This window comes from Neodiprion pinetum, chromosome 1, assembly GCF_021155775.2.
Source record: "Neodiprion pinetum isolate iyNeoPine1 chromosome 1, iyNeoPine1.2, whole genome shotgun sequence".
In the NCBI taxonomy this organism is placed as follows: Eukaryota; Metazoa; Arthropoda; class Insecta; order Hymenoptera; family Diprionidae; genus Neodiprion; species Neodiprion pinetum.
The window spans coordinates 1,862,872-1,890,830 of NC_060232.1; the positions used below are offsets into that span (position 1 = coordinate 1,862,872).

A 27,959-nucleotide genomic window follows, 5' to 3' on the forward strand; every position below is an offset into this window, starting at 1 on the left:
TATAGTCATGTAGATAATACAAGTGATGTAAAGTGAAGGGTGCATCGGTGAGAAAAAAAGCTTTGGCTATAATTATTCGTACCGTCGTAATACGAAATTATCCACCGTATATAATGTAGAAAACATAACGAAAAGCTGAAATGTGAACGTTGTATAATGATGTGTGAATATATATTATGATCAGGTCGCCCAGACACTTCCCCATGATTGGGCTACCCGATATACATATACGGGTGTATTTATAATTTAATATTTGTATATAGACGTTTTTCACTGAAGCACGTTTTCATTCTTATTGCGTAATATATATGTATACAATATCATATATTTCATATCATACAAATATTCACAGATTAGCTTGAAAATAGGTTGTTCAGTGTTTTCGTTTTTTTTTTTTTTTTGTTTTTTTTTTCTTTTTATTTTTTCTCGTGTCGTATATATTTCTTTGAGCGGAAAAATTGTGAAGGGTGATTTCTAAAAGATTGCAATTCTCATTCTAAAAGTTTTATGTACTAGCGAATTTCTAATTGAATACAAGGCTGATTGTGATGTTGTTATAAGATCTAGTGACATATTATTGTTTATTTATGTTCATTATTTGACAGACGTCGTTAATTAGGTACATATTTCTATTATATTTTTTTTTTTTTTGTTTTGTTTTTCTTCTTTTGTATAGATATTTAGAGGCATAGTTAAATTTACGCATGGCAGGTTAAACGGTCCTTATTGTATGATTCGATTGAAATTAATCGAATCGACTTTTTAGTTTGAAGAAAAAAAACAAAAAAACGATTTCTTTTTCATAATATAAACCGTCTTCGGTTTTTATGATCCAGTATTTTTTTTTGCACGAATCTCTTCATTGCTTTGGAACGTTGAAGAGAGATGTGAAAAATTTTATCGTTTCGTTTATCGACGATTTGTTTGAAAAGGAGTAAGGACGTATTCGACGCAAGAAAACGATTATCCTCTCGAGGAAAAATTTTCTTTGGTCCCCACACTGAATATATGATTTGTCAGAGTCAGATATTTCTTCGCTGAATGAATATCGCTCGAACCGCGGTATTTTTTTTTTTATTTATTTATTTACTTTTTTTCATTATTTTTCCCCTCACCGTGATTTTTTCATTACCTAATCGTTACAACATCGAGTATATTATATAATTATACGTAATAATTAGCGTAATAATTCATCATGTGTATTCAGCCTCGGGTTTAATTATTTGATTATTCAATTGCGAAACATCCGCGCGACTTACTGTTGACAAAAATTAAACGATATTGCGAATAAGATTTTTGAAATAAAAAAGTATCGTTCAACTCGCGCAAATATCGCGTATAGTTCGCATTAATTAATTGCAACGTTTTATACTTCTAATCTGCACTCTTTATCGGGGTGTTATTCTAATTCTGACCAACTGATCGTAAACAATTGAATATATTTATCTACTTATCGGCTGAATCGAAGAGAGCTTTTAGCTGTAACCTAAAACTTCTAAGTGAAAATCTTCCCCTAATTTTCACCAGCAGAGTTAGGTCAGCCGCAAAAACTGAATGTTACTAAACTAATCAAGCTATACAAAAAATTTTACTATTACACGGTGATTATATATTATCGATTTTCGATAAAGTATTAGAAAACTTTTCTATCGGTGCTTTAATAATATTACATATAATTTTCGCAGAAATTCGAAACTGTAGATGGTTGAATATACCGAAATTGTTTTACATCATTTCTAAGCATATATAGGCATGTATCATAGGTATCGATTTTAACATGTCGAAATATTCGTCGTGGTAATCACAATGTAGCACAGTTACTACGCGCACCATTAAGTAAACGGTATATATAATACAACATATATACATATATAAATATATATATATATATATATTATATGATATATAAGTATGTAATAACAAATTGTACCGTCGAAAATTGCCATTATAAGCTTATTGTTATGTATTTTTTTATTTTTTTCTTCTTACTCGTCATCGAAAAGTGTACATAGTTAGATTACGTGGGACGTATGTTTTTTACCATAATATACGCGGTGCGTGTTTATGTGTTTGGGTAAAAAAAAAAAAAAAAAAGAAAAAAAAATGGTAAAGTGAAAACGGAACGTGACATTTAACTCGGCACATAAGAGTTTTTTATAAATATATCGTTATATGATTAATATATTTTGGGATGAAAATTTCTATATCAAAAGCGCGAGTGTCTAAGTTCGAAGGTTAGTTTTGTTTTTCACGGTTCTACCGCAAGTATTCGTTAACCGTAACTGTAAAATTCGTCACTTTTTAGATTCTGTCGAGCGTGATGATTACTTCAACCCACTTTCGTCCTCTGGTCCCTTGCGAAAATGACAACTGTTAGAGTTATTGCAAAATCAATCGTCTCTTACGAGGGACGATTTAACTTTTATTATTATACCTTCAGTTTTGAGAATTTAGTAATCATGGTTCGATAATAATTCGCCATTATTTATCTATATTACGTACTACGCTTAAATACTAATTGCGTGCGTGCGCGGGTGCAGATTTATAATTTTATACTTCGCGATTTTGTGCCAATTGATTAATTATTCTTATATATCGCGGTGCCCGATTAGGTGATATTTGGAATTATCTCAAGTATATCAAGGTCTATTCAAAACGCGCTTATTTTATCTACGTAATACTAGATTATGAAATAATGTTATTCCGTTTGCGTATAGAATAACCATCGAGTAACGGTTTAACGATAATATATTGTTTGACGAAATTAGTTATCAATAGTATTATAATTAGTTATAATGTTTCGAAAAAATTATCGCGACGAACTAATCGTGCAAAAACTGCGCAAATTGAGAAACTGTGCAACTGCTTAGTACATATTAATAATATGATTTATAATACGGTATTATAATCATGCGGCATGTAGAATATAGAATGGCTGATTGTACGCATGATTCGATTATACATACATACACATATATATATACATGTGTATGTATATAAAGTTTTATAATTGTCAAGCAAAGGCCAACGCTGATTAATTTTGCGCTGTAATTTTCATTTCTCTCGCAAGTATGTATTATTCATGCGGACTCACAATAACAATAATAACAATAATAATAATCGTATTAAATAATGCGTCAATCTCACATACCGGACGACGAATCATTTTGTGACGCTTTAAAATTTATTTGCGTTCTTGCATCGGAAAATAATGGAAAAAAGAAAAAACAACGAATGTTGATTTATCTGCATTATTGATCGATCCGTCTACGCGACGGCGGCGTCTTGAATTTCGACGGTTATGTTACTCGGTTGCGTTGCTGGTGGCGATTTGTTTGATCTCGTTGATGTTGCTGATGCATTTCCTGTGCTTCCTCGACTTCCTCTTCTTGACCCTGTTCGAGATCCTGCCAACATATCCCTAAATATTAACGTTGTAGCTGTTTGATTATTCCCGGTAATTTTTTACTATACATGTAAGTGTTAAAAATTCAACGATCCGTACGTTTTTTTGCTCACTACGCGACGAAATTTTAACGATATTTTTAATATACTTTACGTTCAATCGATTCAATTATTGGTATACAAAGTGCGAAAAATTCTTCATCCATTGTTTTCTGTTTAACTGTTGAGTTGAGTGAATTTAATTTTGCAAAATTATTGTATATTTGTGAAAGTTCGATTTTATTATACTTATTACCGGAAATCAGTCATATTTTAGCTTCTTCGATCCCGTGTACATTAGAAGAGCGATTGTTGAACTTGTAATTTTACGGACGCTTCATGGGTGAAAAAATTGACCGTCGTTGAATTTTTGTATACTTAAAATCAACTTGCTATTTTTTTTCACTTGATCGAATCAAGTCTGCAGTTATTCAGTGGAACGCTTCATATTACATAACTTCTTCGAATTTTGATCGATGTTGGTCACTTTTTTTTCACTTTACACGATCCTTCACAGTTTCAAAAATCGTTATTCAACCTGTAACTTTTTTTTTTGCCACATTTTCGACAATCTCGAAGTTATACAATACGTAATATAAGAGCCTGCAGAGAAATGTTTGGTACGAAATAGCGAGAAATTCGTATTTCATCCGTTAACCAATATTCGATATAAGTCGAATAATATGTATACAGTGTTTTATAAACCCATGCATTCGTGCGGAAATTCTTACTACAGCAAGCAACTAGCTTCACGGATATAATATGACTTTGACGATCAAAAGATTCGTTCTCTCAATCTTTTCTCTGTACTTTTCAACTGATCGGTCATTACGGTTTAAACATTAGTAAGAAAAAAAAAAAAAAAATAAACAACTTAATCGAATCCATAAGTGGATAAGGATGTCGATACATTATTATAACACGGTCGGAAAACCCATTTGAAAACGGCAAAAAAAATCTCGATTCAACTCGTCGAAGTTCGTTATGTCTCGACATAACTATTTCTATTTGAACTTTTGATTGATGGATTTTTTTTTTACAAAATTTCAATTCAACAAAAATTTAACTATCTGAAAAGTTTGTTTTGCGATGATGAGAAAATTTATCAAAAACGCCGAATAACCCCGATAATTTATACAGCGACGAAATTTTGCACAAAATTGTAATCAATGGCCGTAACGAATTTATTTATAATTATTCTTCTGATGAAAAAATCTCGAACAAATCTCTGACCATATACCATCTACGATTCTATAGTGTGTATATATATATAATCTATCAGTAGCTAATAGGGTATAAGGTCGTTATACACAACAGATGCGAATCTATATAGAAAAAGAAAGGTATACAAGAGAAAAAATAAATAGGCAGGTATACCATAATCAAGATAGTATAGAGGCATCTAGATCGATCGAACAGAGATAAATACAGAATCTATGTTAGTACGAGTATATATAATATATGTATATATGACGGTAAATACGTACTAGTTTATTTCAGGATAGTAGGTATATATATATATATATATATATGTGTATATATATGCATTAGTAGAAGATACGTCTGTATAACGAGAGGCTATATTGCAGTTAGTGTTGAAAATTGTTATTTGCAAGAAGAGAGTGCTTCTTTTTTTTTCACTCTATTTTTCACTTCTTCTCTTTCTTGGTAGGTAAATTACGTATGCGTATTATAGGAGAGTTAGTTATTGGGTGAAAGTTGCTTGCTTAGTAAATGAATGGATAAAAACCCGTACGGTTCACTCGTTGAGAGTTTTTCGCACCTTGCGATGCCGAGGGTGAGTGAGCCCTTAGAGACGCCACGGAGGGCTGCCTCGACGGGCCCCTTACGCTCCCTCGGGAGCCACGCCGCTCCTGTCCGTGCAAAAGCTTGCTGTCCCTCAGCAGGGACACGTTCATTAAGCGCGGATTCGGCGTGTTGAATATCGTCCGGTTTTCCCGCCAGCGAGCCCTGAAAAACGATCATTTTATATCGCGATATCGATCGAGTTTGAATTTTTCTTTTTCTATTCATTTTTCGATACACGCGCGATCAAACAGTCGTTATCGTAATTTTTTATTTATTTGTTATTTTTTTCGTTTTTTTGTCTTCCTTTCTTTTCTTCTCAAATCTGAGTGGAACAGCAAAGCTGGTTCTGGACAGGAACCTGTATCCGACACTTACCGACATTGACGACATTACCGACACTTGCCCGGCATGTAAACCTTCATTTTCCAGATCGTTCGAGGGTGGGGATATTATTGGACGGACAACAAAATGATCCGATCATCGATATAATTATCCGTAATCAGGATATCCCCCCAAGCTTGAACGTTCTAGAAAATGTTTCTGTGTCGGTAATGTAGGAATTTTTGTCCAGAACCGGCCTTGCTACTCTACTAATCTGTGCGTGCGAAAAAAAATTATCAATCGTACATCATCGAAGTATTCAATTACTTTCAATTTCTGTATAACGTACGCAATAACGGTAATTGTTCATTTACATCATTTTTACTACTATGCTGTATAAATATTTTGACGGTAATGACTGGAGAAGCAGTCTTGTCATACATTGCGCAGATATAAATTATTTTGCCCGTGAGTCATGTTACATTTTAGTTCGGATATATGCATATACCTGCACTATACCTATATACTAGATCTTGTATTGTATGACGTGTGTAATACGGAATTGTACGCGGAATTAATGTGACTCGACGAAGGAAATGATTGATGAGGTGGGGTGGTTGGATTCTTATACACGCTAGTCTATTCCCTTATAACCGGTATATAAGGCTTACTAGGTACATATATTGTAAACATATTTTTTTCCACGCAATTTTTACACTCGGATTGTCCATTTATCGGAGCGATTTTTCGTTAATATTTGGTGCTTCGTTCTATAATCTTTACAAATTTCTTCCGCGAGGCAATTTTTCATTCGGTCTTACATTTTTGAACAGTTGCTCTTCTTCTTTTTTACCGTATGAGCGTTATTTCGTGATATTTCGATGCTGCATCGGAGATCGCGTTTTTATGATTACCACTATAGTCATGCATGGTTACTATTATTATTATTATTGTCATTATGTTCTCTTCAGCGGAGAACAAGAGTTCAGATTACTTCGCCCGAGGGATTCTCGTTGATTTTCCTACTCGCTGATGTATGTATGAGAAAAGCGCGATTGTGGCCTGGGGGGGTAGAAATATGTGACAGATTGAGGGGGAAATGAAATTATCAAAAGCGTGCTTGAAATTTTTTTTCAAACTTTTTTTTCATACGGTTTTCCCGGTCGTCAATGTCGTCGTGCGGAAACATTCATTTTTCCCTTTTCAAAGAAATTTTTTTTTCTCCCTTTATTTGGGACGCAAAATCAAATTGGGAAGGTATTTATTTATTTATTTTTTTTTTTTGTTTCACACAACACGTAGAACGTGCGTGTGTGTGTCGGTAAATACTCAGGTGTATATAAATGGGATACTCACTTGCTGAAAAGTCTAAGCACGACGCATAATATAATGAACATTAGTGCCATGGCTACAAGAACCCAAATCATTGCTGGATCTACGTATTGTAGACTCGGTGGCTCCTTGTGCTCGGCTAAAAAATTGAACAGATTGAACAAACAGGCCGAGAATTCACGACTTGCGACTGTCGCGTGTGTTATACATATATGCCCAGAGATATAAAAGAAAGGAAACTGGCGTGACAAATAATTCTTCGGTGAAGTGAAAGTTTCTGATATTTATCGTTGAATTAAAAGAAATTACGGTCAAAGCTTAGCTCTCTTTTGTATCTCTTTTCGAATTCAACCGACAGTCGAGTTTAAGGCCATGTGGTACTCCTTTACCTTTACCGACCGAGCATACTCAATCTTTTTTTTCCAATATTAAACAAACAAACGACGGGAAAGGGTTCAAATTTCGACGGTGCATGGATCTCTTCTAGCGGAATTAAAAAAAATTCACTCATATCCCGAAAATCTGAATAATATGGTTGAGTTTGCTCGGTCGGTAAGGGCAGGAGTACTACGTGGCCCTTATTTTCCTGCATGCATAGTGAATTATTTTTTTTTCGTTTCGTTTGTTTGTCTTCAGATCCGATCCGATCTGTTCGCATCTGATTTCGTATTACCAATGCATTCTATCTCGCCGTCGTATCGAGGTACAGGAATCATTTCGAAAATGCAGATGCATCTTCCGTCCCGGCACTCGGTCTGTTTCACCATCGACTCGCATTGTTCCCGGAAGAAGCAGGACTCGTTGATGTTAGCCTCTGTAAAATTAGGTCGGAAAATATGTACGAGGTATTATACACACTTGTGAAAGTTCTGCAAAGAAACGGCGCGCGAAAATCTGCGCTGTAATTGATTAAAATACGAAAGTAATGAAATATTCGCACTTACTGACTCCGCACTTGTCGATGTGATTCGTTGCCGGAAATTCCTCCTTGCAGTTGCATTTTTTCGTTCTTGGCTCGCAGTAAGAACCGACAAATCCACAGTCGTTGTCCTGCTGGCATCTGTCTGCGAATTTCAGCTTACCCGGCGTCGCTGGACCTGCGAAACACGGCTTTTATCATTATTTAGTCTAGACAACGGTTGGTTGAGATAAAATTTATTCATACGGATAGATCGAAGTAAAAACGAATGCTGGATTTCGAAAGGCGAAAGGGAAAAGAAATCATTGAGAAACACTGAACCGGGATTCAGAATCAATATATTGAACGAAGCGTTCTGACAAGCGATAAGTTTTATCGAAAAATTATTCCTTCGTTGAGAGGAAAAAAAATGTCTACCATAAATTTCAATCGAAATAATTCAGTAATTAATAATCTAACAAAGACGGGTATATAATTATTAGGCCCATTTTGCTAATGCCAGATTTTTATAACAGCGACGCACTATTTTCATATTGTGAAAAGTATCTTGTTTCATTCTTTGTCTTATTTTTCTTCACATAATTAATGGGAAATTTTTTTTACTTCGTCATTATTTCGTTTTTGCTGTACCGATAATACGTACACCTGATAACGAATTATTGAATAAAATCGGAAAACCGACAATTTGTACAAATGTTTTATACCTTGTGAGGTATTGTTAAAAATTTGCGGCACGTTATATTTTATAACAAGGATTCGGCAAATACAATTTATCGAACAAGACTGAATTCGTTGAAGCAGATATTTCACGATGATCGGAGGAATGCGCAAGATTTCTAATTTGCGCGCATGCGATTTTTACATCAATATGATATCATTACCGCAGGCTATGAAGCAATCGAATTGCGAAATTAGTATTTAAATAAGTATTCAGAGGTTCAAGACATTAAAAACAAAAATTAGATTTCTGAACTTCGCTACCTTATTCGAACGAACATCATCGGAACGTTCGGCTGCTAATTCTGTCCGTAAGCTTCACACGCGTATCAAATTTGCGCACAGCCGAATATCTGCGCAAAATGTATGATTTCGTATAACGTATGACTCGTATAATACCTATACTGCGGAATCCTTCACCCCCGCCGATGCAGCAACGCGAAGTAATGAAATATTGACGGGAAATATAAGTATATAATGTACGTACAGTAGAGACAATGAAACGGTAACAATGCCCTCATTCCCAGAGTCAACTCGAGTGCATATTTACGTATATTTGCACACCTATACGTACACGTACCTACGCCTTGTAAATTATACACGATGCGTGGCGTATAACAGCGATAACATTCGTATTGACAGACGGTGACGGCGAGATGAACACCACGTCACGTTACGCTGCATGTTGCATAAAGGATTACAAAATTTTACACTTTTTTTTTTTGAAACCTTTTCTCTTCTCTTTTATATTTTCATTATTTCTCTCTCTTTCTTTATCGTAAAACTCGTCTGCGCGTGCGTGTGTGTGTGTGTTTTTTTTTCTAATTCTTTTATCGGTCACGACCGGTCTCTTGGCTTCGTTTTCATTTCTGGCATACAATGAATTAATGTTTTTGCGACCCAAGCCGCGAGGTACGTGAGTACGGTTGGTACGAGAACGTAATAATACATACAAGGGTCCCATTGTTGCGTGACGTTACCGCCACAGTGGCGATTGCTGCGAGATTCTGCAGGGCCTACGAACCAGACCGACACGCAAGTCTGCCCTCACATGTTGCATTTTTACCAATTACCGTTATTACGTTATATATTATATAGTCTGCAGGCTCGATCCGCTTGTGATTGTAATATACATGTGGTGTAAAGTAAAAAAAAAGAGGCAAGAAAATTGTTACAGTCTGAATTTATTATCATTTGCCTGCGGCAGTTGTATTAATATTACTTTGTCTTTTCTTCTTACAACGTGGTAGAAAAAATAATTATAAGTTTAAGCAAATAGCAAGAGATAAATCTTACTTTCGCGGAGAAGCTTTTATAAAGCTCTTGAAAAAATCAGAGATGATGAATTTCTGGAAATCTTTGTATACGTTATATTATCCACTTCTCGTCGTCCCGTCTCTCTTGGGGAATATAAATTTCCCCGGACGGAACGTGAAGTAACATTCGCGAGTGAATAATTTAACTGAAAAATGAACGACGGGTTAGGGATATGGAATTTGTAAATTCACGAGCGATGTTTTTTTGCGGAAAGTAGTACACGATGATAAATTTCACCTTTAATAACGCTAAGAAAGCGTTTCTTTCAATTTCTGCGATAAAAATTCATATCTCTTATTTGCTTGTTAAAATTCTATCTAATATTTTTATTGTTTGTATTATTTCTCTCTGTGGAAATGAAAAACCGTTTGAACGTAGATTCGCGCAAATTTCTGCGCAACATTAGGCGCAAGGCGCAGTTGCATTACAATATTTTACACGTTACGTTATACGATCTGAAGTTTTTTCTTTTACTCCCTCCCTCCAGCCGTGACCGAGAAAAATGGGTCTGAGGATCTAATATGACGTTTCGTTTCAACTTCAAAAAGGTTTCTTGCGAATCTATTTCACGGTTTTTACGACCTGCAGACGAATTTGTTTTCGTGCGATTTTATTTTATTTTTTTTTCATTCTATCCTTCCTTGCCTTTATCGTTTTTATTTTCCTTTCTTTTTCTTTTTTCTTTTCCTTTTACCGCCCATTTTTCCCTACATTTCTCTCGGGCAGCACACGCAGTTGGGTACGAAGCTATGATATATACATGCACAAGGTATAATATTCTCGATTCTCTCTGTTCCGCAGCGTGGAAATATACCTGCGGTAAAACCGACGTCGATACGCCGAAACGAGTCCTTTGGGCTTTAACGAAAAACGATGAAATTCAACTGATGCGTATAAAGCAGATCCCTTTCCGGTTTGTAGCGTTTGCCTCGTATTCGGATCAATGCCAACCAATTTCCGTTACCGTGCAACGTTCTAAAGTTTAACGGTTTATAATATTCGTCGTCTTGTACGGAGTTTATGATATATTTTTTTTTAAATTTATTGTTCGAAATTCTTATCGTTCGGACTAAATGAATACACGGTGTATAGTACGATTTATTGATATACATTGGATATACAATAAGTAAAGTAGAGCACGCATGTGCATGGTTAGAAAAAAAAAAAAAAAACTTGGAAGAAAGAATGAATTTTGGAACTGCGTTTGAACGAAGTATATATTTAGGAAAAGAGTTGAACGTGAAAAAGAAACGCTTGTTATATTTTGCAATTTGATCGTTAAGAATTCGTCTGTCGTTATATTCGAATTTACAATGGAAAAGAAAAATCCAATGAAAGAATTTTATCGATCACATATATCTTATACGTACTATAAACATTATCGGGGCAAAATTGGAATACAGAATTGGGTGAAGCTTGGTAAAGTTCAAGTTTAACGCGGTGTATCGTGATGGTAGGGAGAGAACAAAAACAAAAAAAAAAACAAACAAACACGGTTATTGAGGCCCATAAAAGCGATCAATACCCGCTACGCCGCGTCTTCTTCTCCGCAATGTGTAAATTTTTACTCCGAAGTCAGGATCAAAACAGGCTAACTAACGTTGATAAATCGAAAAGCTCGAAGGGTCAAATCGCGTAGAAATCGGCAAAATTTCGCCTGTAATTATCAAACGTATGGTTGAAAAATTTTTAATTTCTTGGATATATTTTTAAGATAATACTATTGCAACAAATTGTTCGCGATCGAATTAAATACATATGTCACGTAGGTTTAGCCTGAGAATCGATAATTTGCGTCGCGGTGAAATGGAAAAATCAAAATGCGGATAAAAACGTCGTTCGGCCGTTTTGAAGAGTTTGGTTCTTAGTTTTTTCTTCCCGCATTTTTCTGCACGAACGTTTACGTAATGCAGAACCGAGGCCTCGGGCACGTGATCCACCGCATTTCCATCTACGAGGTACAATGCATGTTACGCCCACGACTACAAACACATTCGCCCGCAAGCCGAGGACTGCGTCGCTTAATGCGGATGTACGTAAAAGTCGACGTTTACACCGATCCATAATCGTGTGAAATACGTGTGAAAATGCAGATAACCGACTTAAGTTCTTTCGCGAAATTGAAGACGTTCGTTGTACCTACGTTATTACTAATTTACAATCCTTCAGAGATTAATGAATTCGGGATTGAGCTTGAAAAATATCAGTAAAGACGTACGAGTTCTGCTTTACACCCATTTGATGGGTACATTTTTTCTCGCATTGAAATTCCTTGAGACCGGAGATACAATTTAAGGGTTCTCGAGGTCGCTGGTTTGAAAAATTGGGGTCGGATCGGAGATATTTACGAAATTCAACATGGTGAAGTGAAAACGCGAAAGCGATCGGAATGGCTCGGAAATGCACACTCGGGTGTTTTTTCGGTCAACAAATATGACCCCGAAAATTCACGAGTAAGAAATTTCAAGCGAATCGGATCAATTTTTATACTTTTATTCCGACCTATCGGAGCCGCCATCTTGAATTTCGAAATTTTGACAATGGATTCATTTTTAGCGCTACACCAAAAACCCGAGTACCGAGTTTCACTTTTCTAGTCACTCTGATCTTCCCATAATTACATTTGTTCTTTAAAAATAGGCATTTTCAACACTTTGTTTATTTACAGCGCTCGCTATATTCGCAGAATCATCATAATCCCTCTTAAAACATGAACATTGACATTTCAGTAGTCCAATTATGCGAAATAAAAGAGCGATATGTCAAAAAATTGAATGTATAAAGCTTGAATAACCGACGCTGCGCCACAGAGTGTTAAATCGAGTTACTTACTATTCGTTTCACTTGTACAAGATTTCACTGAATTTCACACAATCTCACAAACTTGTGAAGAAAAATCAGTCCGAAGAAACACAAGTATAACGTATAGTTGAATCTCATCGGTCGGCAACGATGAAATGGAAGAGAAAATATAAACGAGTATAAAACATACGCTGCTCTACGACTATCATTCGAAGAATTAGGTATAATTGCTGAGGTTTGTGTAATACGCTATATGTATATATACTACAGTTGCTGGGGGTAAAACCTGCAGTGCGGATATATAAACGCGAGTGGAATATAGCTCTATACTTATACATGCTTACGTATATGTGTATATATAAGTTTGAAACGGATAATTCCTTGAGTAATTATGCGATTCTCTGCCTATGAACCAGCTGTGTTTTATGCGCGTATAACCTTATAACGTATAGATTAAATTCCTGCTTTGCGGATCGAAGGCGTAGAGTATAAGTTTAGCCTTTGAAGTATTTTACAATATTAGTACCGTATTGCAATATTTGTCGCTGGATTTATCCATAACGGATATCGTACCGCATTTTTTCTACATCTAATAACAAGAAGAAGAAGAAGAAGAAGAAGAAGAAGAAGAAAAAGAAGAAGAACAGCAACAACGCAACAACTATATTAGTCAATCGTGCTCACAGACCGAAAGCTGCTGCGATATTGCCTCGGCTTTGACGGACGAGACCCTTTAAGCTTCACCACGAATTGATTATATCTTGTACGGGGGAAGAAATTTCGCCACCCCTAAAAGCTGTGTACCCAATATGCCGCAAGCTCGGCGAGCTTTTACAACTTTTTACGTAATTCCGGAAGGGGCGGGGGGGGGGGGGGGGGGACGAGGGGAAAGGAGAATCAGAGAGATGGGGGGCAAATGCGAATGCGGATGCGAATGCGGATACGCGAAGGAAGTAAGGAACGTTCTAATCGCGGCGAAAGGCGAACGAGCACGCGAAATATCACCGAAGGCGGTGGAAGCCGGTCGCTTTTTGTCACGTTGTATATACGTGTGCAATATTACATACATACGGGGCATTCCGTGTAAACGCGACCAATTATTTTCTCTCACAATTTTTTATTTGCTTGAGTATTTCAATTTTTTTTTTCGATTATTCAAACTTATCTAAAAATTGGCATCTTTTTTTAAAGATATCTCAAACGATTCTCAAAAATCGTATTTTACTTTTATTTTTCTCGAGCACTTTAAACATTTTAAACACCACGTTTCAATGTTTCGATAATTGTGAAACATTCTGTATTCAATTCTGAATCCTTTGCCACAAAGACGCGGTAGAAAAAACGATTTAAAAAATACGAGATATGATCTTCAAAAAAATTAGAAGAAACTGAGGGGGACACTCTGAACCTTAGGCGAGGGTGTTTTTGAGATGGGTTTAAAGAATCGTAGGCTAAGATCGAGTGACTAAAATAATTTAAAAATTGTTTTGGACGCTTTTCAGGGCTCGTACTAACGTAGGAAAAAATTTCCGCGGAATGCCTCATACACGGGTATAATATTACACCTACACTTCGACAGACCTACGTATATTATGTTATTATACGTACCGCACGATTTTACGTAAGTTTTATACATACATTTTGATTGTATCGAGCGTCGCGCGGTGCCTGGCGCCATTTTTGCCATGCGGCCAAATAAAATGTCGATCCAGTTTTGTTTTCTCTTTGCTTAATTCGCTCCTTGATTTTCAATTTCTTTATAATTAAATGTAAAAAACATCGACAAATTTCGGACGATTTAAACGAACGTTGAGACGATTTTTTTATACTTGCCTAACCGATGATTAATAATCGAACGGTCGCGTGATAGAATTTATCGACAGTTTTTCCAGCTGAATAAAATCGTCGTTACTTTCCTGCTCCGATTTTACCATTATTATTTGCAAGTATCAAGTCTGTGACTAAATTTCTTCGACTTCACGTTTTGTCGATTGCATAAAACGCGCGACGCCGCGTGATTAACGCCACGACCAATTTAGTCGAACACGCGAAACGGTTACCAACATTTTCCCACATATTCGCATATCGAAACGAGAACTGCACTGTTTCTCTGCGAACGCGGCATAAACTTCGTTCCGCAATTGTAACTATCGTGAATGATAATATACCTACCGTGTACGTACGTGAATTTTTTATCACTTAAACTAGAACGAACGGTTCAATTTGTTCAATCTGACGTGTAAACTGTGATGACTTGATATTGTGAAAAATATGGTTGAACTTGTTTTAAATTATATTTTTTAGTAGTAAATCGAATGATATTTTTGTGCGTTGATTTTTGGGTGCGCACGATGAGAAATTGAGCTTTCAGTTCACAACTGCAATAGCGATAAGTATCTGCTAAGTAATTGGTAATTATTTTAATTGACAGATTGTTGAGGTTTTACGATAATAATCCCATCACGGTATAGATTACAGATATCGTCGCCAGTTTCTGTGTTATTTGTGCAAGAGCCTCGTTGACAGAATTTGCTTCCCATAAATGTTTATTCAAATTAATTTATTGTGCTAATTTCTTTTTTTTTTTTTTATTAAATTGAATTTATCATTAGAGTTTTAACGCTTTCATCATTATTTCTGTTTATTATACTTAATAATTTTATAGTATTCATTGTTGGATTTAATCTAGGTGCAACATTATATGTATACAGGTATATTGAAAGTTCGCATTCGGTCACCGCCGACTCGGCAACACTCAATAATAAATAAATAAATTTTCTTTAAAAAATGTACAAAATTGAAAAATCAATTGAGCGCGATCTTCCACGTAACGTATAACGCGTTCATCTTTCGACAGAACCTTTCTTTTAACCTGAACAAACTTTTTAGGGGATGCCAAAGTGGAAAATGGCGAAAAATTATTTTTGCACGAAAGACGCCAATGTATTGTGTATATTATTTTACCCACGTCAAGAAACAGAGACGCGTAATGTGAAATTCGGGAGAAAATGGGCGGGCAAGGGAGAAATGTGCGTGACCAAGTAATCACATTTTTACGCGTAACACAAAAGGTAATGGAACTGGGTATTTTCCAACCCGTTATAGGATCTAATTACTACGGTGTGCTTAATTTGAATTGAAATAAAAATGTAAAGAAAATAAAGTCGTTAAATGAAACGAATGAAACGTCGAAAATGAGGAGTAAAATGAACGCCGCGGGGTGAATATATTCAAACAATGTTGTAATTCAATTCCGGGACATGGAATAACACGCGTGTTTAAAGTAAGTAAACTGTTAAGCGAACAATGTAATACCGTATGTACAGAGTAACGATGACGTGGCCTCAGTCAGCGTTGTTGTTTGCGAAAAGAAAAGAAAATTCGCGAGTCGATATCTCGAAAGGCGGGGTCCTTTGATTAAGCCGCAAACCCGGCTAATTTGTCTCGAGCTTTCTTCTTTCATACTCACTTGTTGTACGTGAATACTCGAGAAAACTTGCTATCCAATTAGACAAATCTTGGGTCTTGACCCACTTAAAGAATCGTGGATTACACATATCTGGCATTTGTGTACGTGGGAAATATACCTTGTACGTATATTTGTATAACAATACAAAGTTTCGCGGCTTTTCTTTTTCTTCTACACGCGGTACAGCTACGCTTCTGTTATACACGCGCTTATTGTTAACACAGCTGCTGAAATATCTAATCAACGCTACAGCAGCCGTACAAAGAAAGATTTGAGAAGAAGAAGAAGAAAGAAAGGAGAGGAAACTCCGATTTTTCTCAACTCTCGTAAGTTTTCCGATTGCGAATTTATATAGTATGTGTTTACGTATACGGCACTCGACCGAGCGAATATGTTACATATATACTGTATGTTTTCATGTCTATTGCCTCACTTTATAAAATATTATATGCAAACATATATATATATATACCGTAGGATCAATGCGTGGGTACTACATGTGTAATATATAGGTATAGAAATCGAAGGTTCAATCTCACGGTGAATTTTATGCGAAAAATGGAGGAAATATTTTTTACCTTTGAGAGAAGTTCATTTTTACGTACATTAGTACGTGGAGTGTATACAATACATACATATGTATGTATACTAGGGTGATTTCTATTTAGGACGGTGATGATTTTTTCCGGGACGAAGCCCAAATCAACTTTGAATAATTCAAAAACAATACCCTAATTTTATTAGAATTTTATCTCAACTCTAGCCCGTGACTGAAAGAGGGTGGATTTTCCCATTCTTGGAATATATTTTATTGCAAGGGTAATAATGTTCGAAAAAATTTACAACCGCGAGGTTTCAATGGGCGTTGGTTCTACTGTGTGAGAAAAAATTCACATCGCCGTATGATGCAATCTCGACGAATTGCACATCCTCGAAATGTGACTTTTATTCCACTTGGAGGAAGTGCGCAATTTTTCTAGATTATCTGGTACGATGATGTGAATTCTTTCTCGCAAAGTAGCAGCTAACGCGAACTGTAATCTCTCAATTATAAATTTTTTCGAACATCGTTACTCTTACGAGTTGGAGTTGAATGTACGTATAAACTGAGAATTACTGGCAGTTCTTTTCTTTTTTTTTTGTTGTTATTGTATCATTATTAGTTTGCCTATCGACGCTCAGTCATTTTTTACATTTCTTGCAATTGTTAGCTGAATTGAAATAATCGCCTGTCAGTGATTTCGAACGATTCAGAATTTTGTATAAATAATAACAAATTATCCTACATTGATACGACAATTTTCGCCATCGATGTATTTTAATTCTAGTTGGTTCAATTTATCTTTGCGGGTTTCTTTTTTATTGATAATTTCTACCTTTTTTTTCCCAATTCTCGTTTGGTTTCTTCTCTTTTCGCGAAGAATTCTTATCTCCGTTTACGAACACGCGTGCGGCTTACCTGCACGCAACGCGCCTAGATTGTAAGCTTGCGACAAATATAAAGATGCATTATCTTTACGTGGGTAAGCTTTATTTTACACGCTTGCAGCTGTTTGTTGAATTTAAAAACGATGTACGGAATGAAATTCAATAATCGTATGGCTTTAAATATGCAATTATGATTGAAAAACAGTAAAGGTATCGGAATAATAATAATAATAATGACAATAATAACAACAATGATCATGATAATGATAATGATAATGATAATAACGACGATGATAATGGCAACGAGGATTCTTATCGGAGGAAAAGCAAAGCAATAGATCACTTAAACGGCGATGCGCAAAGGACTTCAGCTCCCGATAAATCATCCGTTTATTTTCCCGCTACAAGAGCCGATAGTCCTCGCTGATTGACGTTGCGGATTTTTTCTTTTCTTTTTTTTTTTTAACCTCTTACCTTTCTCGCTTCTTACTTTTCTTCATCTTTTGACTATTTTTTTAATTTTTTTGTTTTTGTTTCGGTTCTTTCTTTCCGTATCACTCCACGGTGATGTCAGACGTGACTTTTTTTTGTTTGTGATGTACGGTCGTGCGGGTCAGGGATGAAAAAAAAAAAAATGAGCGAAAGCTTAAAGTCACCGATTCGCAAAGTTTGACTGATTTATTATAATATTACGATCTTGAAGGCGAAAGATGCGATATAAATAACAAGTCGAGGCTCTGCTTTTCACAAGTTGTAAAATTTATGTCTACCACGCATCGTAATATTGAAATTTATTTAACTGTAGCGTGTTTTTTTTTTTTCTTCTTCTTTTATTCCCGTGCTTTCTGTGCAACGAAATTATATAGTTATATGTACATTTGTACGGGTGTCTGTAACTTGTGGAATGTTGCATCATGTATGTATACAGTGTTTGGGGACTACGCAGGAGGCTTGCTTCGGGATAAGCTAGAAACCGGAGCTTCTAGGTGTGGGTAACGATTTATTCGCTGAGCCGAGGGTTTCGTTCGTGGACGGACGCTAGGATCAGGGTTGGTTTATTCGATGTATTGAAACCTTGCGTGCGAACCTTCGCTTGCTGATTTTATTGCGCGTGTGCTTCGAGTTCCGATATATACGCACGTACTGAATTCATTCGCGAATTTATATTGTGACCGTGGCATTATCCATACATATTTATTTATTTGTTTATTTTTATAAGCGACTCGCGATCGATTTTCGCGTGCAATCGAACCTCTTGAAAAATCCTGACAGGTATAGTATACATAGGTACGTCTCCTGACAATAGAGCGAAAAGAAAATTCGAAGGAATTATGCGTGATTAAATAGATAAGCAGATAGATACTCGTTTGCGTATATATATACGTATATTACTGAGTTGGTGTGGAATACCCCATATATGTATAGATAGACTGACAGACAGACAGATAATATTATTACGAACATTTTATGCAACTCTCTCGCGAAAGCTTGTCATTGCGGAATGGCGACGAGGACGACGAGAATCGCGGTTTCAGGGATTTAAGAGAAGTTGCAGAGAAGTTTCGGCGCTCGAGCTTTGCTACAAATACGCCTTGGTTAAAGCTTGAGAAGGTGAAAAATACATCCGTGGTTTAAACTGACAAACGTGGTTCGTACTGCCGCAAACTGCGAAACTTTATTTGTCCGCACCTGCCAACCGCAATCTTACCCCCAAACGTGCTGTCGTTTGCACCCAGTTTGCTGTTTCTGCAAGCTAATCCTGTACTCCGAGTTTCTGCTGTAGACATATAATATAAGTAAACAACCGTTTGATACACTTTTCAAACTCTTCGAGGCCTGCGAATATCAACCACAAAAAGTTAATCGAGCAAAAGTTATCTTTACCTTTGTCAGGTGAATATAATAACTGGTGACGATGGGAAAAAAGGAGAGAGAAAAAGAAAAAAAAAAAGAAACGAACTGAAATTCGTCGAATGATTCACTTTTTACCAAATTTTAAGTCACGTTTAAATGTGTTTCTCCACTTTATTCGTGCATTGCGAATTCGGTTGAGGAGGTTTTGTCTTTCTCTTTTTTTTGGATTTTTATTCGCTTCTCTCGATATTTTTTTTAAATCTATATTACGGATATTTGTATATTATAGGAATTGTTGATTTGTATGAAATAACGGCGAATAATCCTACACGATTATATTAGAAAGTTTAATATTACGAAATCGACAAATTTGTAAACGCCACAATTTTTGGTTCATTATATAATATACGTGTGTCAAAATATAATTATCCCATTATGCGGATCGTCTCGCAGTGTCATTATGCGATATTACGGTTAACTTTAAATGAAACTGAATTGCGGTAAATTGAATGATTGATCCGGCACTAAAAATTCTCAGCCTTGTTTTACGGTCAAGGCAGTTTTCAGCACACAGCAGAAAATTCCAGCGACGCGGTGACGTGTGCTGAATATTTTCTCAGATCTACAAATGCGACCAATCTCTGATAGAAGTGAAATGTTTTTTGATCTTCCTTTTGTCAAGTTTTTCTCTGGAAAGTCTAGCGATGGCTACTAAGCTAAAAGTAATCGATGCGTCGATTAATCGGGTGCAAAATAGTAATCGAACACGACTTGATTGAAACGGTAAACATTAATCGATTAATCGATTATTTCGTTTTTTTTTTTTTTTTTTTTTTTTTGAAACGGTGCTTTCGAAACCAAAATTTCGTCAATTTCGGTATATATAGCGTAAAAGTGTTTTGATAATTCATAATGTCATAGAAAATATTTTTCAATATCAGGTGAATACATTCGTTCATTTTTCACCTACTATATGAAACTGGTACTTAGTAAGTAAGACAATGATGATTATTCGTAATTTAATCACATAAATTGATATTGCATTGCGTCGTTCATGGGAGTAAAAAAAAAAAACAAACAAAAATTGATTATTTTTGGACATTCTTACTCGAAACTATTTCGATGCGGTCCGCCTTGAAATTTCATCGCGAAATCGGAACGCGTCCGTACATCGCCAACTCACACTACTTACAGTCTTAAAATCAGTGGGACGAACCGAACGTTTTCCTTTTCTACTTGTTCCGTCTGACGCACGAGTCTGTTTCTACTGCAGCTCGGCTGGCTGATTCGACGCCTGCGTGATTTCGCTACTTGCATCAACTATTGCAAACTGTGACTCCTGTTTTTTTTTTTTTTATTATTTTATTATTTTTTTCTCACAAACGCGATACCGTCATTTATAATTACATTTTGTTTTTTTTTACGCCAACCCTCCCGAGCGACAGCGTGAATACAGGAATTCAGAATGCTTGATGGAACAGAAACTAAAAGCTTTTTCGTATCAGCTGTGCACGAGCTTATCTTGCTGTCGTTATATTTTATCTTATTGTAAGGCTTTTCGCTCTTTCTCTCTCTCTCTCTCTCTCTCTTCAAGGATAAATTGCGGCTTAATTTTTCGCGGAATTTCTCACTGCCGCCCACGCGATCATTATCGGAAATTGCCTACAATGGGCAAGAGGTGTAATATCTGGAAAGTACGAACGATTTGAACTTTCTGAAACTCCTTACCTCGCTGCTTGACGAGATGATCTACCTGCTTGCCTTGCGATTTTCAGATTACGTCACGACCGCAAGTTTTTTTATTTATTTTCTTTTTCTGCCTTTATCTCAGCTCCGCAAGAATCGACTTTACTTGAAACACGGAAAAGCAATTACCAATGAAGTTATACTCGTACATTATACAGTACAAGAAATATACAGCCATGTTTTAACTTTTTGTACAACATTTTTTTTTATCTATTCCCTACTTCGAAGACATAGGCAATTATACAAAGATTCTTCGATTGTATTTCTGTGTTGAAAAGTTGAATCATGTAAATTTTACTATTTCCCATGGCACTGTGGTGCAAAATTTTCGCGCAAAGATTATTCGACATATTCGAATATTGCCAAAGCTGACAATCTTACAGGGTGCATTTATTTCCGCACATCGATTCCGGTAAAGCGAGTAAGACTGTAATTGTAATAATTAAAGTCGGATACGGTAATTAATATTGCGCGTCAATTAATTATGACAAAAAGTTTGTAATTATGTGTACTTTGTTCAAGGCATACACTCCTTCGGCCGAAGCTTCCATGCGGTCTAATTATTTGATATCCCTTTTCACCTCGCATGCAGCAGCGGCTCGAATAAGCTAATTCGCTCTGTCCGTTTATAATTTCCCGGTTCACCTGCACCTCGACAGCCACTCGTTCGAAGCTAATTAATTACATCGCACGCATCCCTTGGATTTCCCCCCTGCTTTAAATCTTCCCTGGAATTGAGCGGCTGCGAGTTAATAACAGCGCCGATATTAAGAAAAACCCGTGCAGTCAATTTTTCGCGAATTCTGATTCTGAATTGATTTCAAAATCATGGTGGGCTGGGGTTGAAATTTCGAATTTGACAAGTTCCGAAAGTGCCGAGATTCCGAATTATTTGGTGGCAAGACTTGAAGTGAAGAAATCAAACTTTGCAGAAACAACAAAGTTTCGAACGGCCGGAAAGCCGACGGATCAAAAAATTTGGAAATGCAAAATTCCGAAGATTCAAGTTACGGTATAAGAGCAAAGTTCCGAAAGTTAAAATATACTCGCACAGTGTAGTTTAATCAACAAGTGAGTGCAAAACAGCCGAAAAACGGTAAATCAGAATTACCAGGGTTCCGAACGTGAAAATACCGAGGATCCAAAACAAAGAAAGATCAAATTTTGGAATTTCGGTGTTTTAGATTTAGAAATTCTAGAAATTTTCGCACTTTCGGTACTTTGAGCGTCGGGCTTCAGATAATTCGAAACTCGGATGTTTCGACCAAGTTTGACTTCTTTGCTTTATAAGCAAATAATTGTTGTTCATTTACCCCACGCGTTATTGTTGCGGCTTGTGCGGGGAAATTACCGGCTTTACTATGAATATAGGCATATATATGTGTATATATATGCGCACACGGTGTATATAAATACAACGTTGAATACAGTTGTTGTTGTTGTCCAGGCCTCGTCTTCCGTTGTTTGACCACCGACGCCGTTCGGTCCGTCGACGACTTCCTTCGATGAAATTGAGTTCATGACATAAGAGTAATTTGACAGTGTTAACCTCTTGACCACTTTGTCAGGCAAATATTACCTCCTCCTATCCCTGAAGCTCGTTCCTTTTCTGCTCTACAAACGCGGATGATTTATGTACAAGATTACGTTCTTCTCTCTCTTTCTCTCCAGCTCGTTTCTTTCTTATTTTCTTTTTTATTACAATCTTCTCACGTGTATCCAAAATGATCTTATTATACAATTTATACGTTATGTATTTACAAGTTATACAATTTCCGGTTGTTGTGTAAGAATATGTCACGTGTAATACAAGGTATCGAACAATTACGTATACTCCAGACTTGTCGTATACGCAACTTGTATTTGCATTCGAACTAGATTTTTTTTTTCTTCATCCAGTAACTAACATTATTTTTTTTTTTTCTCTCGTTCTTCTTTGCACACGATTCAGAATTGATTTTAAACTCACGTAGGCGTGAGAATTTTTGCTGCCGTTTGGGGGAAAAATTGGTTGCCTCGTATTCCGCGGAGTTTGAAATTTTTTGCAAGGGACATTGTGGAAAAGAAACGGGGGAGAAGTGTATAAATGCTCAAAGTACGAAGCACACGGTTTTGTGGTGAAAGAGAAGCTGGAGTGGAAAGCTTTGTGAAAGAAAGATGCGGGCCTAAGTGTATAACTTCTTTACGGCGTAGTGGTGCTGACTCTGGAATATCGATCCTGCGAATCCAAACTCGGGTTCTCGCTTATTCGCTGCTGTGCGTAGCGAGAAAAATACGCAGTTTTTTCTCCCTTTGCTATTTTTGAAAAGAAGAAGAAGAAGAAGAAGAAAAAAAACTAAACAACAGCAAAGCTGACGGGGGCAAAAATTCGATTTTTCAAAATTGAGTCAATTCTTCGCTTAGATTTCTTTATTACACGTATATGTATATTTTCAGTAGGTCTCACTTCTACGATGATCTAACCTTCGTTTTCTTTCTTCCTTCTTCTTCTTCGTTACTTGCAAATTTTTCATTTTCTAGGGTTGGAAAGAAAAAAAAAAAAATGGCACTGATTTTTGATCCGAGAGTGCAAATTGTTAAAAATAATGCAGGTTTCGGTGCAAAACGGCGTTGTAACCTGTAGGTTGAAGGGAAAAATAGAAGATAACCGGCTATGTGGAGACAGAAATAAATCCATTTAGTGGGTATCATGTACCGCATCATATATACATTATATAGTACGGCGATGAGAGGAGTGGCGCAGATCGCGAACAGCCGGGAGGAATAAGAGAGGGACCCTTGACTGTAAACCCTTTCAAGTGAGGAGACAAGGATCCCGGGCAACGTCACGTTTCCCCTCCCCCAGCCCTTCTAGTCTCTTGTGGAGAATGAGAAATTCTCGCAGTCGGTGATCGATCCGATCGATGTCAATATACCAAGTTTGCCAATTCGTTTATACGTTGAGCCGAATTTTTCTTCACTTCGTCCGATCCACGCTCTCTCTTTCTTTCTATCTCGCTTGATCTCTTTTGTTCGAAGAAATAATTGGACGAAGAAAGAAAATTGTTTCTTATACTTACTCGTTATAATTATGGATACCAGTCGTTTTTGCCCGGATTTTTTCTTATTGTCTTAGTAAAATGGGCTTTTGTTACTTGAAACTTGAAATCGTGAGTTGGCGTTTTGAATCTTCGATTCGAAGTGCCTTCGATATCGAAGGATCTTGTTTTATTTTCGCGAAGCGTAAAATATATATACATCAGGGTGAGACGCTGCAGCTACGTCAGTAGTTTCAAATTATCTACAGACCTACGATAGATGAGGAGAAAGAAACAAGCCAGCAGTGATTAGGTGAACAATGGCTCTGTTATCGGCACAGCTTTACATACGTACATGTACTTAGGTATCTACTTGCAATGCGACACAGATGACGGAAGTACAAGGCATGATTCGTATATAACCTGACGTGCAATCTTTCCCTGACGAGCCGTGCCAATAGGGAAAATTTCAATACCGAAAATACTTTCTGCAACCTCCGCTTAAAGTATACAGAATTTTATCCGATGATCATTCGTTGAATTTTTGGGCAATCTTTTTGTTCCATTAGCAGTATTAGCAAGAATTTTTGTACATGTACATTAATTATAGTTTTGTGTCAGATTTGAGGTCGAAAAGGATTCAAAAACATCGGCAATTTTGATCGCTTATGCTTTTCGTAATAATGATTGTGTTAATTTTTTTTTTTTTGTTTCTTTTACTTCGGCGTCGGTTCAAACCACCGAATAGATTTTCCGCATCGTGAAGATAATACGCGTACAACGATGGAGATTATTTATAAACACAACGGTAAAAGCAAGTCAGTGTTGAATGAATGAGAAATTGATTTGTAATGAGAAAGAAATAAAAAATGGATGTATCGAAGTGTCGTCATTGAGTACGAAAGATAAAGTTTCTGACTATACGTAGGCTGTGATTGAACCCGTTTCTTTATGTTTCTTCTCCATACAATTCAAGTGTACGATGCAAATCGTACCTCATACATGTAGGCAAATGATCTCTTGGCGTTATTATTGAAACGGCGGTGATATCGATTATGTTTACTCGAAGAAAGAGAGAAAGAGAGAAAGAGAGAGAGAGTGAAAGAGAGAAATAAGCGCTGCGCTGTTAAAAATTTCTGTATGGAACTTCCTATACTGTATTGGAAGCTTTATTCGGATATGGAACAATGAATTAATTCACTATTTATTCAATTTGAAAATATAATGAAGTTACTACAAAATTTAGTAAACTCAAAGTACTTTTTAAAAAATAAATAAATAAATAAATTTCAGTAAATTCAAAATCATTTTTAACAGTGTGGCTGATTGGCTGCAGGTACAGCGATACGACTGAAATCATCGTTGTTTGTTCAAAGTAAAAAAAGAGAAAAAATGATAGTCCTATTAATCGCAACGACGACGTAAGATAATAACTGTATTATGTTTTCAGTACATATGCAGCCGATGCAGTAATTATACGTACGTATAATCGTTTCGCGTGTTCGAGTGTCATGTTTAACAATTGGTCTCTGGCATTATCCATTATTACATGACTTATTACACATTGTAATGCCGGCGTTAGACACGAGTATAAAAGAGGTTTTACCGGAAATTTATAAAATCATCGATTATTTGTTTGTTTATTTATTTATTTTTTTTTTTCCTCGATCGAGTAACGAAAGATTTTTACAAAATAGCGCGAAACGTTACATTTAATTATATACCTACGAACAAAACGAGCGTTAAGGCCGACATAGAAAAAGAAATCTAGCTATTAATTATCGCAGTATAATAAAGGTTAATAAAAGAAAAAATCAATTTCCGTCGTTGAAAAAGGGGGGGAGAAAAAACAGATATTGCCGGTGTGCGACTCACCTTGCGGTGTCGTTATCTCGGAAGAATCCGGCGCCCCGATAACTGGCCGGGACAGCAGCAGCCACCAGGAGCCAACGAGGAGGACCCGGAGGGCGCAGATCCGTCGTAACAACGCAGTCATTTTACAGGCAACGACGGCTCCGATCACATCTCATATATTTATACACACGCAGCTGCAATAACAGGAGATAAGAAGAGAAGCGATTACTTCAATATTATCCTCCCTCTCCTCCCCCTTGTCATCCCCTCTCCCTCTTCGTCGTCACCCTCAAAATTATCGAATATCGAGTATATCACCTTTTTTTTCAACTCGTATCGTACGTTTCCACGTCCGTCTGTCTGTCCGTCTAACTAACCGCGAGTGTCTGTGTGTGTGTGTGTCTATATTTTATGATTAACGAGAACGACGAAATGGGGTAGAACGGGGTTCGATCCTCGCTATCGGGAAGACCTCATATTATAAACCCGCCTTTCCGCTGCACGCGGATTCACCGGCTCTGCTTCACAACGCGGCTGCTCACGATACAATCCTGCACATTCGCGATATTCACTTTTATACTGCGGCACTCCACTGACCGCTGCGGCTTTATGAGTAATGAATTTGAAAATTCTCTCTTGCCCCTCCCCACTCCCACCCACCCACCCCTCCCCCCTCCCCCCTCCGCCCCCCGCCGCCCCACGATGACTCGATGTCAACCAGGGTGTTAACTCCTCACACACTGCTCCGATATTTAATTGTCGTTGCTTTATTTGTTTGTTTGTTTGTTTTTTTAAATCCTTTTCTTTTTCTCTTTACTTTTTTGACATTCTTGTCGTGACGATCGGCGAGCTTTTCAGACAGGCGCTAGGCGTTCACGTTCAACGGATCTTTGTTACAGGCCACCACGTATCATGTATAGGCTGCGAGCTTGCAACCTGCAGCTCCGATTCTCTCCAACGCCACGCGAAGCTCAAACTGTCTTGACCCGAGCCAACGGCGACGACGACGTCGCGACGATCATCGCGCAGACGCGTCACATTCGTCTGTGACTCTTGTACAGCGCCGTGCAAGAATTGTTGCGAAATCCGATATGTCGATGATTTTTTTTTTTTTTTTTTTTTTCTATGGAACTTTTTTCCTCAACAACCTTTTTGTTTCAACAAAATTTATCGTCGTTCAATAGCGCGGACGTTGTTCAACCTTCTTTGACACACCGGGTCAATTTTATTCCGATGGTGCTTCGTTCGTCATTCGTTAACAACGCTTTGGTTGGATTTCACCTCAAGGATTCAGACGTATGCATTGAACATTCCTTAATACTTGTGGAAAAATTAAAATTCGTAAAATATAGAATTAAATTGTTGAGAAGAAATTGAAGTGAGCGTTCAGTGAAAAAATTCGTTCGTGTCAAAAAATGATCCGAGGTGTCAACGAAGGGTTAAGTTTTCAACCTTACGTACAGAATTTTTTTCACTACCAAGCAAATTTTTCTAAGTTGTCGATTAGAATCGCGTGTATGTTTTGTTTCTTAGAATTTCGTCTCACGTACATCTGGCGTATATTGAAACAGAAATTTTTGGAAATTTCTCCAAGCTAGGCAAATTATCCGTACTCGTTTCTCAAAAATTCTACTCTAACGATCAGTCAAATTTTCATTAAGTCCAGTTGCGCGTCGCGTAATTACGCGTAGAATTTTATCATTACCCGTAACGTTTTCCATTTGTAATTGTGAATCCGACTGTACGGTAAGCTCGCGAACGTGCTGGTTCCGTAGTTTCTCGACGGTAACCCGTGGCGAATAAAGCTCTGGCACCATGTACCTCGTATACCTACGTCTGACTCACAGCGTTTTGCGTTCAGCAGGGAACAAATACTCGTAGATGTAAATTGTGTATACCTGCACGTACGCGTGTACCCGTTGCACACGCA

At 36.9% G+C, this 27,959-nt stretch overlaps 1 protein-coding gene across 4 annotated transcripts; it reads right to left on the reverse strand.

The window, feature by feature from the left end:
* Nucleotides 1–379: 379 nt before the first annotated feature.
* jus (julius seizure) lies at nucleotides 380–27,793 on the reverse strand. Of its 4 annotated transcripts, none has more exons than XM_046637300.2 (7): nucleotides 27,735–27,793; nucleotides 26,051–26,223; nucleotides 7,851–8,003; nucleotides 7,580–7,720; nucleotides 6,931–7,045; nucleotides 5,201–5,415; nucleotides 380–3,407 (listed from the first exon to the last, which is right to left on the reverse strand). In XM_046637300.2, exons 2-7 carry the CDS (start codon nucleotides 26,169–26,171, stop codon nucleotides 3,268–3,270), a joined length of 885 nt encoding a protein of 294 aa, XP_046493256.1. In that variant the 5' UTR covers nucleotides 26,172–26,223; nucleotides 27,735–27,793; the 3' UTR covers nucleotides 380–3,267. The 4 variants fall into 4 exon arrangements, with proteins under 4 accessions (XP_046493256.1, XP_046493255.1, XP_046493257.1 ...); XM_046637299.2 differs by lacking the exon at nucleotides 27,735–27,793 and adding an exon at nucleotides 26,348–26,658; XM_046637301.2 differs by lacking the exon at nucleotides 27,735–27,793 and having other exon boundaries at nucleotides 5,228–5,415; nucleotides 26,051–26,658.
* Nucleotides 27,794–27,959: the final 166 nt, after the last annotated feature.

Excerpts from the sequence above, each read along its gene's own strand:
- jus (XM_046637300.2), bottom strand. The coding sequence starts at position 26,171 with ATGACTGCGTTGTTACGACGGATCTGCGCCCTCCGGGTCCTCCTCGTT. Across the intron at positions 8,004-26,050 it reads CGAGATAACGACACCGCAAG|GTCCAGCGACGCCGGGTAAG; the intron begins GTGAGTCGCACA and ends CGTGTTTCGCAG. Across the intron at positions 7,046-7,579 it reads CGGCGAGATAGAATGCATTG|CCGAGCACAAGGAGCCACCG; the intron begins GTAATACGAAAT and ends TCAATTTTTTAG.